Here is a 19,183-nt window from a genome sequence, read left to right on the forward strand (position 1 = left end):
AACTGTTACCTAAAGCAATATCTTATATATTCTTCATCTTGCATTTCTGTCTGTAGTATGAATGTTAGCTAATGCAAATGTCACGTGAAAAAGGTGGGATGTTGGCACATGATGCACAAGATGGGTTTGTTTGTTATTTTTGAATGTCTTTTAAGTAATCACAAAACACAGACATTCGTGAACATTAAAGAAAAAAAAAGAAAAAAGTAAGCAATTATTCAGTTTTCTGTAAAGACATGCTTCTTTAAAACTATCAGATAAAATATGTAACTGGATATTAGTTGGATCTTAACTTGCAGAAACAGGGAAAAAAGAAAAAAGAACAGTCATGGAGTAAAATTTGTTTTAAAGGCTATTTTTACATTTTTACATCTCAGCTTCAGCCTGAAGTGACTATATCTTACTTGAATGTTGTATCTTTCACAGGCATTTTGTTGCACTTAATCCATTTATCCTGGTCAGGGTCATATCTCTCAACCCAGTAGCCAGTTATGGGGCTGCCACCATCTTCATCTGGTTCATTCCATGTTAGAGTCACAGAATCTTTAGTAACCTCTGTAGGTTTGAGACCTGTTGGAGGGCCTGGTGGATCTGTATAAATCAATAAAAGGGAAAAAAGAAACACCCAGAACAAAATAAGACCATTATACATGTGTTTTCATAGCTGTTAAAATTTAACATTTTCAAAATGTAATACTTAATTCACTAACCAAAGGAATATTTTGCAATGATGGGATTACATTGCACTGGTTCCCCAACACCATACATGTTCTCAGCACTGACTCGGAACACATATTCCTTATGAGGAGTTAAATTGGTAGCTCTGAATGAAGTGTCCTTGATAGTTGATGACAATTTATGCCATATTTCACTGTCCGTAGCTCTTTTTTCAAGGACATAGTTAGTAATTTTAGAACCTCCATCATCTCGGGGAGGATTCCATGTCAGAAGGCAGGATTCATTTGTGATTTCTGACACATCAAATGCAGCTGGTGGACCAGGTTTATCTGTAGGGGATAAGATGAAAATGTTAATTTTCTGCTTGCTTACCTCAATACACTACTCATGTTTTTAATTAAAAAAAAAAAACAAAAACCAAAACCAAAACAACAACAACAACAACAACAACAAAAAAAAACCCACAAAAAACCCCCCACAAAAAACAAACAAACAAACAAAAACACCAAAGAACAATACATGCATACCAAGAACATTAACTTCAACAACAGCTGTAGCACGTCCACTGGAATTAACAGCTTCTATAATGTAGGTTCCACTGTCACTCCTCTTGCTGTCTGTAATAGTGACTGTAGAATGATCGGGTTTCGTTTCAATACTGATTCTGTCATCGGGTCTTAGTATTTTTTCAGCCTTGGTCCAAGTAATCTGAGGCTCAGGCTTTCCAGTTATTTTGGCTGGCAGCTCAATTTTAGTTCCAGCTTTCACGGTGAGTCCAGCAAGCAGTTTCACATCTAAGAAAATTTCTGGAGCCTCTGATTTAGGAAAGAATTTAAACATTGTTATAGGAACAATATTTCAGAGACTAGTCAAAATGAAGATGCTATTATAATTAAGTGACAGAAGTAATTACCTTTTGCGTCAATGGCCTGAATATCATCTGTTGGCTTGCTTGGCTTGCTTGCTCCTACTCTGTTCAAGGCCTTAACCCGATATGCATACCACTCTCCTTCCTTAAGTTTTGTTACTTCCATTCTGTTTGTTTAAAAAAAAATACATTTTTTTAAAGTGGCTTAGATGTAACAGTTAGTTAAAAGGTTGTAACTATAGTGTGAGGTTACTTACTTTGTTTCAATAACAGGCTCCCCACATATCTCCCACTTATCTGTGCCACGTTGTGATTTTTCTACCAGATAGCCCTTGATGCGGGCACCACCATCATATTTGGGAGGTTCCCATGTTAGGAAGATTCCTTTTGATGTTGGATTTCTCCATTTAACATTCTCAGGTGGATCAGGCACCGCTATTAAAAATTAAACACATATGGTATCTTAGAAAACAATCTGAGGAACTGTTTTATATATGTACACATATATACATATATATACACACATATATACATATATATACATATATATGTTATATATTATATATATAGCAAGCTTTTAAAAAACAGTCACCAAGAAAATAAACAACAGTGTGAAAAAGCTGACTCACTTGCTGGTGCTGACATATTTACAGGTTCATCAATATATGCAGGTTCTCCTGGGCCACATTTATTGCATGCAGAAACTCTAAATAAATATTCTTTTCCTTGGGTGAGGTCAGGTACAGAGAACTCTTGGTCAACGACATGGTCCATAACCTAAAGTGAAGGAAGAACCCACTGTGCTTCTGAAATGTATTTCCAAAGATTTACTACAAAATTATGACAAAAAATTCAGCAGCATATGTGGAAAAAACATAGCAAATACAAAAGGAATGATAAAGAATGAACTTACCTTGATCCATGTTTTCCGGCTTACTTCACGTTTTTCAATTATATAGTCAATAACTGGACTTCCACCATCATCTTCTGGAGGTTCCCATGACAGCTGTACCGTGCTCCTGCTTACATCTACAACTTTAAGTTCTTTTGGAGCACCTGGGCGAGCTAGAAATCACATTAAATTTATTATGTTCTAATCAGATATTGTCAGATGATCTCTACATTTTCTATCTGCCAAAGAACATTCTGTCCTCAGTTATTCTTCCTAAAACAGTAAACAGTTTTTGGGAGGGTTAATTTCTAGTTTGTAGTTATGTTTTAATACTCTTGGCTTACTGAAAGTTATGTGATTTTACTTTATTAATCTAAGGATGTTAATATTAGAATATATACATGTCCACTTACCAATGACATTAACATCGATTTCTCCTGAAACAGATGACACAGGGTTTTCTAATGTTAAGGTATAAATTCCCTTGTCTGGACGTTCACTTGGAGTGATTACAAGTTCTGCAAAGGTGGCGGTGGTCTTCACTGTTACACGATCACCTTCTTCTAAGACTTGGTCACCAAAAGACCATGTGGCAGTTGGAATAGGGTAGCCAGTGATGGGAACACGGATCTTTATTGGCTCTGGAACAATAACTTCTAGTCCATCTTTAAATGCACTTAGGTCCATTGTAGGTCCAGCTGAAAAAAATGGAAAATGAATTCCATTAAATATTTTCAAACATTCTGAAAATGGCTAATAATTACTGTTTTGAAAAGGTAATTCTCAGGGCACCTCAGACAACAGGTTGTAACTCTCTAGGCCGAGCTGTAGATTACAAATTCCTCCCTTTCCCAGCTAAAAATCTGTTAGAAATATGTGGTATCTTAGAATTATTAGATAAGAGATCTAACCTATTCATTAAAGTAAAAACTGCATATTGTTTTGATTTCTTTTGTGTATTCTCTGACTTTCTCTTCCTCAGATGTCTCCCCTCTTCCACAAATCTACGTCAGGAGACAAAAGGTTATGTCTTACTCTCCAGGCAACCTAAAAAGTCTCTACCTAATTCAGCTAATTATTGGTAGGATTAATAATGAAGATAAGTAACTCAGAATCTCATAGGTCTAAAGCTCTTTCTTCTAGTTGGTATCACAGAAGAAACACATACATCCTAGCCACAAGATGCACTTCAGTTGTGCATGTTTTCCAATTAATTATCTTTGATACATAGCACATAGCTTACCAAAAGGATCATCTGCAGTTAATGGTCCAATAGCCTCAGCTGGGTCAGACACTCCAGCTGCATTTTCTGCTGCGACTCTGTAGTAATAACTGGACCCTGCTTTCAACCCAGTTACCTAAAAAGCACAAATAATTTTTTAGTAACTCATTAAAAGTTAACTGTATGTCTTTGTTGTAGTACTTTGCTGATGAGCCAAGCATCTCACCTTAAAAGTAAGTGCTGGTACTAGTTTTGGGTTACAGCGGATCCATTTGTCTGTTCCTTCTTCCTTCCTTTCAACTATATATCCTAAGATTGGACTTCCTCCATCTTCAAGAGGAGGTTCCCATGTGAGCTGCACTGATGTTTTTGTTTGATCCGAATGATCAAGGTTAATGGGAGGACTTGGTCTCTCTGAAAATAATTTGAGAGAAAAAAATCTTGGTAAAGGAACAAAACTGGTAAAGAAGTTACACATCAGTTGTCTGGATCTTAATGTACTATTTTGAAAGCCTTGTTGCATTTCTTCTAAACTATTCTTTAAATAAAGATTGTCTCCTATTTTCAGATAAAAAGTACTGGCAGTTCTTGCTGTGCCAAATGCTCATAAGATACTTCCGAAATGTTTAAATACAAAATTAGGAGAAGTCTAGCCAAATATGATCTTATCAGTACACACATTTCTCTAATTGCTTCTTGGAACATTCCAGTACACGTAATATTTAAATAACCAAATGCAATCACAGTAATGCTTGCATGCTTACCAATTGGGTCCATAATCTTCACTGCACGTGTAGGATGACTTGGTTTGCCAACTCCAACCATGTTTTGAGCTCTTACTCTGAAGAAATATTCTTCATTTTCCACAACATCAGTCAGGACAGCTGACAATTCATCAGCTCCAGTGGTCATAGTTGGCTCCCATTTGATGGATGCTCTGTTACGTAGCTCAATAACATAGCCAGTAATCGGAGATCCTCCATCATACTCAGGAGCTTCCCAGGTAAGTGTGGCACCAAACCTGCTAACATCAGTCACTTCTACATTTTGAGGAGGACCAGGAACTTCTATATTTGATTTTATGGAAAAAAAAAGAAAAAAAAACAAGGTGTATTTTTCTATCTATTGTTACAGTAAGTAATATTTTGTTATTCTTTCTCACTGTTATCAAGCATCAAATTTTTCATAACTTCTGCTCACCAAATTTGCTTTTAGCTTCTACAGGTCTGTCTGTTTCCACTGGCTCACCAGTACCCACTCGATTCCGTGCACTAACACGGAAGAGGTACTCAACTCCTCCTTTCTGAAGTCCAGTAACAGTGTATTCACAGTTTTCAGCACGGTCAGTGACCACAATCCAAGTCTTACGCTTGATATCACGCCTTTCAACAACGTAGCCAATGATTTTACTTCCACCATCACTTTCTGGTTCTTGCCAGGCGAGACCAACTTCACCATCATAAGTTTCAGTGACTTCCAAGTTTCTAACTGGTCCTGGAACGTCTAAGAAATACATAACAATAATTTAGGGGATTGCATCTTTTTATTTGATTTGGCTTAACAAAATGTAAGTAAGGTCTCAATAACAGGAGCACTTACCAATGACCTCTACATTGATGAAAGCTTCTGCCTGGCCATGTTTGTTTCGTAGTACAACTTTGTACCTTCCCTTATCTGATTTCTTTGCTTCATAAATTTTGAATGTAGTACAGTCAGTTGTTGTATCAACAGTTGTTGTTGGCAGACTTTCCTCCCCTTTCAACCATTCAGCTTCTGCTCTTGGGTAGGCATCATATGGAACAGTCATAGTTAAAGGCTTCCCAACATCAACCACTAGGTTCTGATCACCAGTCTTGATTCTAGGTGCAGCTAAAGATATCAATGTGACAAATGAGTACTTCCATATTAGAAGAATAATGCAGACATAGAAAAGTAAAAGGAGCTGTTATGCGAATTCTAAACAGGTTCCCTTATATATTCATTGGATTGCTTCAGAGAGCAAGAAACTCAGTCCTCCTTTAAAGTCAGGGAAGATGGAGCTGCTTTTTGAGCATTAACTTAATGTAATTTACTGGTCTGAAGTTGAATGAATGAAGCCATAACTCATATGATTGAAATGAGTATATCAAATAATTTTTATATTTCACATCGGCAGTGACCTAATGAAAAGGTTCTATCCTCTGTAAACTCAATACTCGCACTTTTCTGTAGACAATGAAAAGTGTCCTATAATTTCCTCAACAGCTGGATCAGTGTGGTATAATAAAAAATGTTGTATGAATTATAATTCATACAGTTTAACAGACTTGCTCCTGTCTCATCCTGATTGCATATTCTTTCTGATGCAACTTTTTGAAAGAAAAAAACCCCAAAATTTAGTTGAAGAATTATTTCACTTATCTCACATTTTATAAAACAACTATGAAACAGGCAACTTACCAGCTAATTCAAGTTTAGCTCTAGCTTCCTTATCTTTAGCAATAAATCTGTATTCCCCTTGGTCACGAGGCTTTATCTCGCACACCTGCAGCCTATGGACTTTTCCTTCACTCATCATCTGATGTTTGTCACCTTGGATGATAATCATGTTGTTTCTTAGCCACTTGACTTCCACACCATCTTTGTTCAATTCAGCCATGAAGATGACATCTGCACCTGGAGCTTCATAAGCATCTTGTGGTGGTCGAATAATCTCCACAGGGATTTCTGAAATTAATGTCAATTCATTTTGGGTTATTTGTCTATCATTTCTACTATCACTAAATAATGAATAAATTAATCCTGCTTAGTTTTACAAGTACCTTCAACAAAAAGTCTTGCCCTAGATTTTCTGTCATCCACTCCACAGGAATATTCACATTCATCATCTAGTCTACAGTCTTTTATGATTAATCTGTGAAGATTTCCATCCTTTTCAAACTGATATCTTTATGGGAGAGAAAATAAGAAAACATTATTTTAATTTCCAGATAAAGACAGGAAGTAAAGCAAATATGCTTAGCATATGAACAAGCACAACAGAACGTGCATACTTTTTGCCTTCCTTGATTTCTCTGCCATTTCTGTACCATTTTACACTAGCCTTCTCCTTGGAAAGCTGGCAGGTAAAGACAGCATCATCAAATTCAGTGACAGTCTGGTCCTGGAGATGTTCAATGAAATCTGCAGGTGCTTCTGTGATGAGAAGTTCTGCAACAGATTTGTCTTGTCCAGCAGTTACAGTGTATTCACCTTCATCTTTAAAACCACAGTCTTTAATGATGAGTGAGTGCTTGTATTTATCAATTTTATACAGAACGCGCTTGTCAAAGGTGATCTCTTCACCATTCCTTGTCCATTTGAGAGTTGCATTAAGGCGATTGACTTTGCACCAGAATGTGACAGTTTTCTTTTCCATTGTCTCAATGTCTTCAAGGGGTTCAACAATTCTAAGATCCTCTTCTATTAAGAAAAACAAACAAACAAACATGATTAATTTACAGCCTATGAAATCAAAACAATGGTCATTGAATAGCTTTAATACAGTGAGTGTTTTTTACCTAATACTTTCAAGGCAGCAGAGCTCTCGGCATGTTCCCCTCTGTGGTTTGACAGTGAGATACTGTAGTTAGCTTGATCTTTCAACTGCGCATCCCTGATTCGAAGAGTATAAACTAAATCCTTCTGGACAATAATATATTTTGCACTATCAAATATTGCCTCGCCATTTTTGTACCACTTCTCTTTGGCACCCTCTTTATTCACTTCACAGTTGAAGATAATTTCTTGACCCTCATTAACTTCTTGGTCCTTAAGTGGAGTTATAATCCTGAGTTTTTCTGAAATCAAGAAAATGGAAGAAGTAAGAAATCGTGTTGTACAAGAAATACAATAAAAATATGCACAGTGATAAAATAAAGCTTACCAATCACTGTCAGGCGTGCGGTAGCTTTAGCTTCACCAACCATGACAGTGTACTTTCCTGCATCTCCTACAATGGAGTCTTTAACCACAAGTGTCCTCTTTTTGCCATCTGAAATGATGTCGTACTTATCACTGGGTTCCAGCACTGTGTCACCCCACAGCCATTGTACTGTAATTGCCTCTTTGGAAACTGAACAGGTAAATTCAGCTTTGTCTCCTTCAAGAACTTCAAGGTTTTGTGGTCTGGTAAGAAATTCGGCAGCAAGTTCTAAAAAAACAAAAAATATATATATATGTATGTTTAGGTATATATCATTTTATTTCTCTTTTTATTTGTGAAGAGAATAAACCAAGGCGTATTGATCTAATTGATCTCTTTTTTCAGAACAAAGACAAAAAAGAAAGTCTCTTACCATGCACAGTAAGTTTTCCTGTTGTACTAGAGCTTGGGAGTTTGCAAGTATATTTGCCAGCATCCTCAGGATGAGCATTACGTATGACAAGAATTCTCTTTCGGCCATCAGAAATGTATTCAAATCTACCACCATCTGGCACCTCCTCATCTCCTTTAAACCAAGTAACTTCCGCATTAGGCTTTGAGATTTCACAGATGAATCTTACAGTCTCATTTTCATTTACTTCAAGATCATGAAGATTTTTTGTGAAAACAGCTTCTTCTTCTGCAAAAAAGAATTTGGAAAACCAATTAAGATCTTAAATCAAAATAACATTTTTTTTGTTCTTTGCAGATTAGATTCTTGAAATAATGTGTTTACCTATCACTGTAAGTAGGCCAGAAGTTCTAGCTGTTTTCGCTTCACAGGCATATTCAGCTTCATCATCAAAGAGACATTTACTAATAACAAGAATGCGTTCTGCACCTTTGGAAATTATGTCATACTTCTTGCCTTTTCTTATTTCAATGCCATCCTTAAACCACTTCACCTGTTTTAAAACAATTTGACATGTTTATAAAAATTAACATGCTCAGCATAGATTTCAGCTTTGTGTTCTTTGGTATCAACACAATGACAATGTAAATTATAAATAAAAGCTCTAGTTGAAGAAACTACTCAAATTTAAAAAAAAAATAAAATGTATTATTGACCTTAACACCTGGGCGAGAAATTTCACATTCAAACCGAGCAGATTCTTTTTCTTTAACTTCAAGGTCAGTTAGTGGCTTCAGAAACTCAACACGAAGAGCTACAAAAAATCAAACAAACAAACAAAATACTCATAAACCACACAATTTTTTGTGGAGAAAAATCACAGATAAATCAAAATAAATTGCTGAAATGTATATTATGATCTATTGCAAATCATAGACACAAGTACATAGAGTCTACAGCAGTTATTGCATAGAAAATTATAAACTACTTACGTTCGACATTGAGAAAACATGTTGTCTTAAAATCTTTGGCATCACAGGTATATGTTTTTGCGTCATCCAGTGTGCAGCCATGGATAATGAGTTTTCTGACTCTGCCTTCAGAAATGATGTCATACTTCTTTGTTTTATGAACTTCTTCTCCATTTTTAAACCATTTCACTTTTGCATTTTCCCTGGAGACTTCACATTCCAGTATTGCAGTGGCCTCCTCTTCAACAGTCTGATCCTCAAGTGGTTTAGTGAATTCAACTGGGGGTTCTGAAATTAGGCAGATTTTTTGAAGAAAAGATATAAATTACATCCTCTAGCCTTCTGCTAGTATAGAACTGTTCCACGCTGTTTACTTTTTTTTCTTTCTTTCTTTCTTTTCTTTTTTTTTTTTTTTTTTTTTTTTTAACTGAATAATGAACAGTACTCCTGAACTTCTCTCTCGAAGCCTTTTTTTAAAAGCCTTAATTAGATATGGTATTGGTGTGACACCCTGAGGCCAGTTGAATGTTCAAGTCTGCAGAGAAGCTGCAGAAACCCTAAAGTACTGATTTATCTCCAACATTTGTCATATTTTTACAGTTTTACAATTTCACTGTTTTCTCAGCTCTTCTGTGAAACATTAAGATCTTAAGTAAGGGACTATTTTTAGTAAGGAAATTTATTTACCATTCCAATGTTGTATATGTGAGCCCTTTAATTTAATATATGGTGTTGACCTCAGAGTGTGAAGTGAAATATGAACAGCCTATTAACACTGGCTATGGTATAATTAAAATGACTGACTTACCTTTCACAAAAAGATTTGCCTGAGTTCTGAAATCTTTTGCAGTCAGTGACACCTCTCCAGCATCTGTTAACTTGACATCTCTAAGAATAAGTGTGTGAGCTCTCCCTTCAGCACGTGTGACAACCTTATAAATTATATAGAAAATACTTTTGTAAGTATCTACAACAAAGATTTGAGGAACATTTAATGAAATAGCCTTCTTCTTTTTCTTTTTCTTTTCTTTTTTTTTTTTTTTTTTTACTGTTGTCTGCAGATTTTTCTGTTTCCTTCTCTATGAAGTTTGGATAATTTCCTTTTACATGCTCAAAATATAACTAAGATAAAAATCTTCTGAGGATTTTGAAAATCATTTCTGTTTTGTCTTTTCACATACAAAAAATATGAAATTTTATGTTTATGCTCATGTTATTACTCCTTCCTACATTTGAAGTAAAAAACTTTAGAGAAATATAAAGAGGCTTAGTCCCCTACTCTTTTTCAAGTGCTAATCTGATAATCTAATATTATTAAATTTTGTAGAAAATTCTGCCTCAAATATATATATATATATATATATATATATATATATATCCCTGTTCATTTATAGTTGAAAATTATTGATAATCATGCATTTTAATGACCTACTTCCACATAAACATTTCTTCATAAATTTCAGCTGAAGAAAAATGACAGTTTTAAGCATATATGCAAGCTGAATAAAAATCTAGAATTTCCTCAAGTAATTGAAAGGATAACTTAATCAGACAAGATCAAAATAATGTTCCATCATGCAGAAATATTAAGCCTATGATAATACCAAGCCACAGCAGCGATTAATAGTTTTCAACCTTTTTATTTCTAGACTCAGAAGTGATTACTGTGGTTTATAAACTATCCCAGCTGTTGAGTTTCAATTTTGGATATCTGTTCATAAATATAGTAATTGGGTTGTCACTTCTCTGAAAATTTTTTCTTTCTTTTCTTATTTCTACATTTTTTAATGATTTGGATTTCATTTAAGCAAATTTGGTGAAGCTCAGGAAGGTCTATTTGCCAAAACTGAAAACAATCAACTAAAACTACATTTAAAAGTAAAAAATATATAGCGAAGTATCATTAGGGGCATAATTACAGTTTCTGAAACTTTGCTACGGCTTATGGTGCCTTGAAAGTTTGCTTTGTCTGATATTAACAACTTACATCTCCATTTACATTACTTCTCTTAGCGCTAATATGTAAAAAAACAAAACAAAGCAAAAACAACAACAAAAAAAGTAGTCTTAAAACCTAGCCATACCAATTTTATTTTATGCTTCCTACTTTATCTCCCCCCACCATTAACTTTAAATGTTAAACTGGCTACATTCCAGACTGCTCAGATCTCAAAGTTAAGAGCCAGCACTTGATGAAGGGTTAAAAATAGTTTGTGAGAAGTGCTTGACAAGCAAATCTGCTCAGAAAGTTATCTGGAGAGCCAGAACAAATGCCTGAAATGGAATTTGAATCCTCTTAATCCCCTTATATGCAGAATTGGACAGCAACTCAGCATTCAAGAGAAAAAAACATTTCCTGAAAGCACCTTTCAAAACCCACTTATGGTAGCTGCAATAAACCTGAGCAAAAATAATTCATCAACCGTGTAGCAGAATCTTGCATAGAATCTTGCACAGAATCTTAGCTCCCCTTTGTACTAAACATGTAGTATTCCACATTCTCCTCCTTTTCCAGGTAAAATATTCCATATCTGAGTCAGTGAGGAATTACCATTCAGCACAACAGCACTGCTGTGCCTTAGTATCTCTACTAGCAGAAAGTAAATTAAAAAAAAATAAATATGGAAGAGGGATAAAAGTGAGGAAGGAGGAAGAAATATAAGGAAAAATAATATTTAGTCTTCTTACCTTATCACTGGGTTCCAGTTTCTTTCCTTGCAAATACCACTCTACTGGAATTCCCTCATAAGAGAGTTCGCACTCAAAAGTTGCAGATTCCCCAGCTGTCACTGTTACATCCTTGAGAGGTCTCAGCAAGCCTATTACTCGAGCTTGGTAAGAAGATGACATTATTTTCAGATTAGTCACTTCTACCCAGGAGAGAACTGGTGCCCTTATGTACTAATCTTCATGGTGGCTTCCCTCAAGAGAGACAGACATTGCAGTGCTGCTCTTTTAATTCTCTAAATAGAAGGGGCCACCCTGGGCTTTTAGGGGAAGGGCTAGTGACCAAAAATTTCCTATTTGCAGAGCACGCTTCTCTAAATTAAACAAGGTCAGCAGGAAAGTTGCTGTGCATCTGTCTCTCTGCCAAGCCTTGCATGCCTCTTGCTAGATAAGGCATGTGTTTTCCAAAATAGCGAGGGCTAGGATTGGAGTAGGAAACAAGTGGTCTTCAACCATGTGGTCTGTCCCTGTCCATCATGATCTTAACCCTATCCCCAAATATCACTGTGATCCCATCCTCTCAGGTTAACATGATATTTTAATGCTGCAAAGCCTTCACTGTGATACTTTGATTTCATAACTACATATGATGCCAGATCATGGAGAAGCATTCAAGGCCATCTCCTTACTTTTTCTCCTCTTATATGAATAAACTATATCCAATATTATAATAACTAACTAAGGAAAAATCATCATTCTTTAATTAAATGATAAAAAGTAGCTTGAGTAATTAATCCTCGAGTTGCTGTTCTGGAAATAATTGGCTTGGGTAGATTACAATATAGAGATTTGTCTATTGATACTAAAGATGTTTTGAGAGTGTTGTTTTTGTGTAAGTAATTTCAAAGACACTTACGTTTCACTCGAAGGTGAGCACCAGATTTGGCATTTGCTGCTTGGAAATCTACTCCACCAGCTTGATCTAAACGTACATTGTACAGTGTAAGAAAGTGCTTTTTGCCTTCCTCCTTGATTTCACAGTCCTTCAAAGAGAAAAATGAAATAATTTTTTTCAGTATCTTGTGTTCCTCAGCAGAACAGCCCACATTTCTCAGACCATGCATCTGTTATGTTCTCCTACATTCAGAAAATTCAGACCCACTGCCCCTGACATACTCCATAAACTTTCATTGATAGTCTGCTCCCTTTCTTTTCCTTCTTTCTAATGCAACCTAAGAAAAGTGTAAGTAGCAATGTATTCCTGAGGGTGGCATTTACATGCTGATGGATTAGCTAATACATTCATATGCAGACCAATCAGAAGGCTAGAGAGAAATAAAAAACGGTAAGGTAAACTTGTTTTGTGATCTTTTCTTGAGAAGGGTTCTTTCATCTAGTCACTGATTTTCATGGAACTTTTGATCATTTTGATTATTCACATCAGCACTGTAACATCAAACATGGCCAAATTATTACCTGTCATGACTGTTTGGTTTTTTAAAATTCCAGATCCTACCAGAAACGAATTAATAATATTTAATTAAGCCATATATCATTTTAAATAACTTTTAGTTGTCATAGCAATAGTGAAGAGTATGAAAATAAGATCTGCACCTATTTAAAACAAACATAATGCAAAACAAACATAATGTAAAACAAACAAGCAAACAAGAATAAAACCCACAGAACATGAAGTTTCTATTTCTAAATGCTGTCACTTTTGACAGATCTCTATGAGGTTTCTGCATTTTGATTGTTAGAGACTGGCAATAGAGAGTGTATTTATGTAAAATAATTACTATTTAGTTATTTCATGTGATATTTTGTACTGATTTTTATTACATTTTTAAAGTTATTACTGAACATTACACTGTTTATACAATAGTTACCCTTACTGAACATCAAATGAATTTTCACTTAAGTTCTGTAACTGCCTACTTCTCCCTCACATTCCAGCTACATGAAAATTGTTAAGTAACATGTAACCTAAAACCCAAAACATATGCTTACAGGTGATTCAGTCAGGGGTTCTCCTTTTAGCTTCCAATTGCCATGGACACCTTCCTCAGATATTTCAATATCAAAACGGGCAGTTTCTGTCTCAATCACCTCCACACTGTATAGTGGACGTATGATTTCAATGTCTCTGTCTGGAGAGTGTGAGGAAAAAAAAAAAAAAAAAAAAAAGGAAAAAAAAAGAAGAAAAAGGATTGATTTTCTCAGTCTCTAGTGGATCCCAAAAGACTTCTTTGACTGAGCAACACAGCCCTACCTTCAATATTGAGGTTAGCAGACGTTTGATCGGTACCACAATCACAAGTATATTGTCCGATGTCTTTCTTCAAAGCTTTCTTGAGTATAAGTATTCTCTTTTTACCATCAGCCTTAATAACAACATTCTTTGATGGAGTAATTGGTTTGCCATCCTTCATCCATTTCACTGGAGCATCTGCTTTGCTGATTTCACATTGTAAAATCACTTCATCTTTCTCTACAGCTGTGTAATCCTGAAGCTTCCCAGTGAAGTAAGGGTCTCCCTCTGCAAGTGAAAAGACAATGATTCTTACTGTAAATACATTTCCTATTTATGCCTTGTAAGAGCAATTAAATACAGTCCTAATTATTATTAGGATAATGATAATACTAATTTTATTGTTTTAATATTAGGACAATAATAATACTAATTATTATTGTTCTGCTGTAAAAAGAGAAAACAAATATCTAAGAAGCATTTCAGTGTATTACTCATATTGCTGACAAAATGATTTCACTCTTTTTAGGAGCTTCCGAGCACCATATCAGTAGCATTTAATAGCTAATTTTGCCATGTCTGAATGAAAGCTTGAAGTTATTTTAATTATCCCTTGTGAATGGTAAATGAAGCCATAGAATATTCTTAGGTAGAAAAAAAGCCAAACAAACCCAACCCCTGTCAAACAAAGCAAACTGATTTTTCATTAGGAAGACTCTTTTGATAAAAATATATCATATAAAATCTTTTTGGGTAAGCTTACCCAGAACAGTGAGTTTAGCTTCTGAGGATTTGCCCATAGCTTCCACTCTAATCTGGGAAGTATCATCAATAGTAAGATCTTTGATCGTGAGTGTATGGAATTTGCCATCATCTGTCATTGAAACCACTTTACTGGTATGTAATCGTTGGTCATTCTTGAACCAGACAACAGGAATATTTTCATGAGAGAGTTCCACTGTGAACACTGCAGTTTCTCGCTCCTTTTTTGTTACATCCTTGAGAGGAGTAATGAATTTCAGGCGAATACCTATGGCACAAAAAAATATTTCATTAGCAAAAATACTACGAATAAAAATGGTTCAAGGACAACTATGCCACAACTCTTTCCTAGAAAGGCAGACAAACCTTCAATAATTAGCTTGGCACTTGTTCTTTTATCTTCAGCTTCAAACATATATTTAGCCTCATCATCAAATGCAACAGATTTAATAATCAGAGCATGTTTTGTTCCATCTGAAATAATTTCAAATCTCTCATCAGAAGTGATCTCTTGTGTTCCTTTTAACCAGCGGAAAGTCTTGGGCTCTCTGGACACTTCACATTCAAACTTGGCTTCGTCCTTCTCAAAGACCTTCACATCACTTAGTGGAGTAATGAAGATGAGAGGTAATTCTGAAATCCAAAAGAGCACTTTCAGTTCAGCAGTAGATTTATATAGAAATTGCTGTTACTAGATTTGTTCTAGTGTCCTGATATACAGATCTTGGTAAAATGCAAGCAGTACCTTTCACTTTCAGATTGGCAGCACTTTTAGCATTAGCAGCTTGGAAAGACACCTCTCCAGTCATATCCAGTCTGCAGTTATGAAGGATGAGAATATGTTTCTTCCCATCTTCAATGATTTCACACTCCTGGAAATAAGGTAAAAAGAGCCCCTGAAATATAGGTATTCCAAGAAACTATTCAGCAAATTGTATTTTCAAATATATATTCCTTGTGTAAATTGTTGTCTAAGAATAAAGCATCAGTCTCACAGGTGAAGGTGTTAGGGTCTCTCCCTTCAGTTTCCATATGGGATGGACATCAGGCTCAGAAATCTCAATTTCAAAACGTGCTGTTTCACCAACAAATACTTCCACTCCATACAGCGGGCGCTCCACTTTAATTAAGCGAGCTAAAAGGATAAAAAAATTTACATTTTCTTACTCATTTTATAACACATAAAGTGTAGGACTGAAAAGGATATTAACTCCTTCCTTATCCCTTTATAGAATTCAAATACTGCTACTGATAAATGTGACTTCTTTTTTAAAAAAATCAAGGTTGGGCAGTCTACTACCTCTTTCTACAAATGTCTGAAAGTTTACTTATTTTCAGCAAGAATATTTTTCTTCACAATTCAGTTAGATATGCTATATTTAATTAAGCTGACTTTTTTTTTTTCCTGACTGTAAATTGACAAAGGCAAAAATGAGAATCACTGTCTTTACAACAGCCATTTATTGTCTATTCTTAATATACTTTGTAATTGTTAATTTATATATTTCAACTATATAACTATTATCTTCTTTTGACTTTGTTTTACAAAGGCTTCAGTACTTTTCCTTAGCCAAGGTATGATGACTTACGCTCAATGCCAACGTTACAATTTGTCTTGTCTGTTCCACAGCTACACTCATAAACACCCTTGTCACTCTCTGCAGCCTTCTTGATTGTTAGCATACGGCGCAAACCATCTGTTTTTATGGAGATTCTGCTTGAAGCAACAAGTTCTTCACCATCTTTGTACCATTTTACTGGGACATCTTTGCTAAGCTCACATTGCAAAGTAACATCATCTTTCTCCAGAGCACTGTAGTCTTGTAGTTTCACAGTGAAGTATGGATCAGCCTCTACAAAAAGGATATTGGATATGAAAAATTAAATTAGTGTATAATAAAATAAATGTATAAAAATAAATGTATAAAAATAAATGTATTATTTTGCCACTCTGCTTAAAAACTTGTTTATAGTTATGGTATAGTGTACTTTATACAGCATATTTAGGCAATTACCTAAGACTTTGAGGTTTGCTTGTGTGTTCATATCCTTGACTACAGCTTTGATTTCAGAGATATCATCAAGTGTTACTTCTCTCATTTCTAGTTTATGAACTTTTCCTTCTGAAGTAATAAAAACAGTTCTGCTTGTGTGGAGTCTCTTATCATTTTTGTACCATTTCACTAGCATGTCTTCATGAGAAAGTTCAAACTGAAAGTGGGCTGTTTCTCCTTCTTTCACTGTTTGATCCTGTAGAGGTGAGATGAACTTCAGCCTCACACCTGTAGGGTAAAAATAACGCATGTGTAATTACCACCAGAAGAAAGCTAATGTGGTTCTAAAATATACATTACAGATATATGTAATTTTGTAACATTTTGGTCATAAAATACTTGCCTTCAACAAACAGTCTAGCTGTGCTCTTTTTGCCTTCAACTTCAGCAGTGTATTCTCCTTCATCATCAAACTGAGAATCATTGATTACAAGAATATGTTTCTTTCCATCTGCAATGATGTCAAACTTTTCTCCAATCTTCAGTATATCAGTGCCTTTAGACCATATAACGTTGGCTTCTCTGGTAAGGACACATTCAAATCTTGCTTGGCGTTTCTCAGGGACAGTGACATCTTTTAGAGGAACAGCGAAGTCCAGTTCAATTTCTAGATAGCAAACAGAACATTAGTTGTACTTCCATGCTCAGAACTCTTTTAAAGTTGATATTGTGTTTCATCTCACAGTGCACTGTACCTTTCACTGTCAGGATAGCTGTAGTAACTGCATTAAGAGCTTGGTAAAGGACTTCACCAGCTTGCTCTAACTTGACTTTGTGCAAAGTTAGGAAGCGTTTTCCTCCTTCAGCTTTGATTTCACATGTCTGCAGGGATGGCAGACTTTGTTAAATATTATGCAAATTCATTACTTATAGGCATTTTTGATAAAGACATTCTACAAACATTTGATACACTGTAGAGTCATAAAGACTGGAATTATTTCTCAAAAAATTAACACTTACTAAAAAATGACAATTAAAAAAAATAGAGTGCATTTATTCAACCTTTCACCCTTCTTTTAAGTATATTGTTCCCAGTGATGTACAGAAGATATTTCTATTACTGTCTGAATAATATGCCATTATCTTTAGAGAAAATAAGCAGTTCAAAAGATAGTCTTAAGGCATATAATCCTTACTTTGAGAACCACATTCTTTTAATCACCAAAACATTTAGTGTTTCTACATTCTGGACTGAGTGAGTGACATGTCTGCAAAAAATTTACCATAAAGACTTAAGTGAATTTGCTGATAGTGTTTAAGTAAGTAAGCTATGTTGTTATATTCAAGGATGCTTACAGGTGAGGGTCGCAGGATTTCACCTTTCAGCTTCCATTCACCAGGAATATCTTCTTCTGATATTTCTGTATCAAAGTTTGCTGTTTCTTTCTCATAAACCGTAACATCTTCTAATGGCTTCAGAAGTTCAACTTCACGTTCTAGAATGCACAAATTAGTGGATATGTAATTAGGTCAGGTTTTGATTGAGCTTTACAAGACAAATGACCATTTTTTATTTTCATTTAGAGATTTTGGAATTATTGGCATATGATGTGATTAAACATTGAAAATAAAAGATTTCTTACCCCCAAGGGTCAGTTTAGCAGGGTATCTGCGACCTTCAACTTCCACTGAATATTCTCCAATATCAGCAGGGCCAGCATTCTTAATTTTCAGGAAAATTTTATTTCCTTCTTTCAAGATTTCTGTCTTGTCAGTTGGTTCAGCAGGAATTTCCTCATCGCCTTTAAACCATTTAATGTTTGGTGTATCCTTGACAATGTCACAGGTAAAAGTAGCTGTTCCTTTTGGCTTCACATGCTGGTCTCTTATAGGTTTTACCAGCCAGTCTCTTATCACTTCTGCATTATAAGAAGTTGCACAGAAATATAGGTTAACAGACTTCTAATACAAATAGATTAATCATAAGCAGAAAAAAGAGGAGTTACAGATTTTATATTACAGCAAGCATTTAATAGCTGTAGAACTGCTACCTACAAGTTTATATTGTAATGTCATGGGGAAAATACTGATTTTAAAAGAGCCATAGAGAAAGGAGATTATTTTGATTGCTTACCTACTACCTTAACACAAGATGAGCATGAGAGCTCAGTGTCCTCCACAGTAACAGTATAGGTGCCAGCATCAGAATCATCTGAATCGGTGATAGTGAGGGAGTGTGACAAACCAATAATACCCAGAGCAAATTTCCCAGGCTTGTCTTTGATGATCTTCCCATCCCTTCTCCAGACCACACTTCTTTCTTTATTAAGCTCACAGGTCAAGTACAGTGGCTGGCCTTTAATCACAGTGACTTCTTCTTCAAGCGTTTTCACAAATCGTACTGGGAGTTCTGAGAGCAACAAATTATTTTGATTACTCTCCTTTGCATAGCATGATGAAGAATGCCTTACATACTAAATCAAATTTTGTAACTTCGTAGTTATTGATGAAAACTAAAATATATATTTGTCACTGTAAATTCATAAGCTTTAGTAGGAGTTAGCCTTTAAATTACTGACAAAT

The 19,183-nt window shown here is 35.2% G+C and overlaps 1 protein-coding gene across 6 annotated transcripts in view; it reads right to left on the reverse strand.

The window, feature by feature from the left end:
• TTN (titin) overlaps window positions 1–19,183 on the reverse strand; it is a 239,926-nt gene that overhangs the window by 80,828 nt on the left and 139,915 nt on the right. For all 6 annotated transcript variants that reach the window (XM_085552613.1, XM_085552615.1, XM_085552612.1 and 3 more), the window contains 38 exons: window positions 18,735–19,010; window positions 18,244–18,519; window positions 17,957–18,096; window positions 17,356–17,482; window positions 17,004–17,267; window positions 16,622–16,888; window positions 16,196–16,459; window positions 15,602–15,741; window positions 15,352–15,478; window positions 14,973–15,239; window positions 14,608–14,874; window positions 13,866–14,132; window positions 13,604–13,743; window positions 12,510–12,636; window positions 11,615–11,757; window positions 9,735–9,858; window positions 8,948–9,214; window positions 8,672–8,769; window positions 8,340–8,508; window positions 7,977–8,243; window positions 7,565–7,831; window positions 7,200–7,478; window positions 6,693–7,101; window positions 6,462–6,586; window positions 6,100–6,366; window positions 5,260–5,529; window positions 4,861–5,163; window positions 4,425–4,727; window positions 3,887–4,074; window positions 3,682–3,796; window positions 2,852–3,136; window positions 2,460–2,611; window positions 2,176–2,323; window positions 1,804–1,981; window positions 1,592–1,713; window positions 1,206–1,493; window positions 711–1,007; window positions 405–591 (listed from right to left, as the gene is read on the reverse strand). In XM_085552613.1, coding sequence (XP_085408739.1) covers window positions 405–591; window positions 711–1,007; window positions 1,206–1,493; window positions 1,592–1,713; window positions 1,804–1,981; window positions 2,176–2,323; window positions 2,460–2,611; window positions 2,852–3,136; window positions 3,682–3,796; window positions 3,887–4,074; window positions 4,425–4,727; window positions 4,861–5,163; window positions 5,260–5,529; window positions 6,100–6,366; window positions 6,462–6,586; window positions 6,693–7,101; window positions 7,200–7,478; window positions 7,565–7,831; window positions 7,977–8,243; window positions 8,340–8,508; window positions 8,672–8,769; window positions 8,948–9,214; window positions 9,735–9,858; window positions 11,615–11,757; window positions 12,510–12,636; window positions 13,604–13,743; window positions 13,866–14,132; window positions 14,608–14,874; window positions 14,973–15,239; window positions 15,352–15,478; window positions 15,602–15,741; window positions 16,196–16,459; window positions 16,622–16,888; window positions 17,004–17,267; window positions 17,356–17,482; window positions 17,957–18,096; window positions 18,244–18,519; window positions 18,735–19,010 — 8,200 coding nt within the window. The remainder of the gene's footprint in view (window positions 1–404; window positions 592–710; window positions 1,008–1,205; window positions 1,494–1,591; window positions 1,714–1,803; window positions 1,982–2,175; window positions 2,324–2,459; window positions 2,612–2,851; window positions 3,137–3,681; window positions 3,797–3,886; window positions 4,075–4,424; window positions 4,728–4,860; window positions 5,164–5,259; window positions 5,530–6,099; window positions 6,367–6,461; window positions 6,587–6,692; window positions 7,102–7,199; window positions 7,479–7,564; window positions 7,832–7,976; window positions 8,244–8,339; window positions 8,509–8,671; window positions 8,770–8,947; window positions 9,215–9,734; window positions 9,859–11,614; window positions 11,758–12,509; window positions 12,637–13,603; window positions 13,744–13,865; window positions 14,133–14,607; window positions 14,875–14,972; window positions 15,240–15,351; window positions 15,479–15,601; window positions 15,742–16,195; window positions 16,460–16,621; window positions 16,889–17,003; window positions 17,268–17,355; window positions 17,483–17,956; window positions 18,097–18,243; window positions 18,520–18,734; window positions 19,011–19,183) is intronic.

Source organism: Coturnix japonica, chromosome 7, assembly GCF_054131305.1.
Source record: "Coturnix japonica strain WE chromosome 7, WE-NBRP24, whole genome shotgun sequence".
In the NCBI taxonomy this organism is placed as follows: domain Eukaryota; kingdom Metazoa; phylum Chordata; class Aves; order Galliformes; family Phasianidae; genus Coturnix; species Coturnix japonica.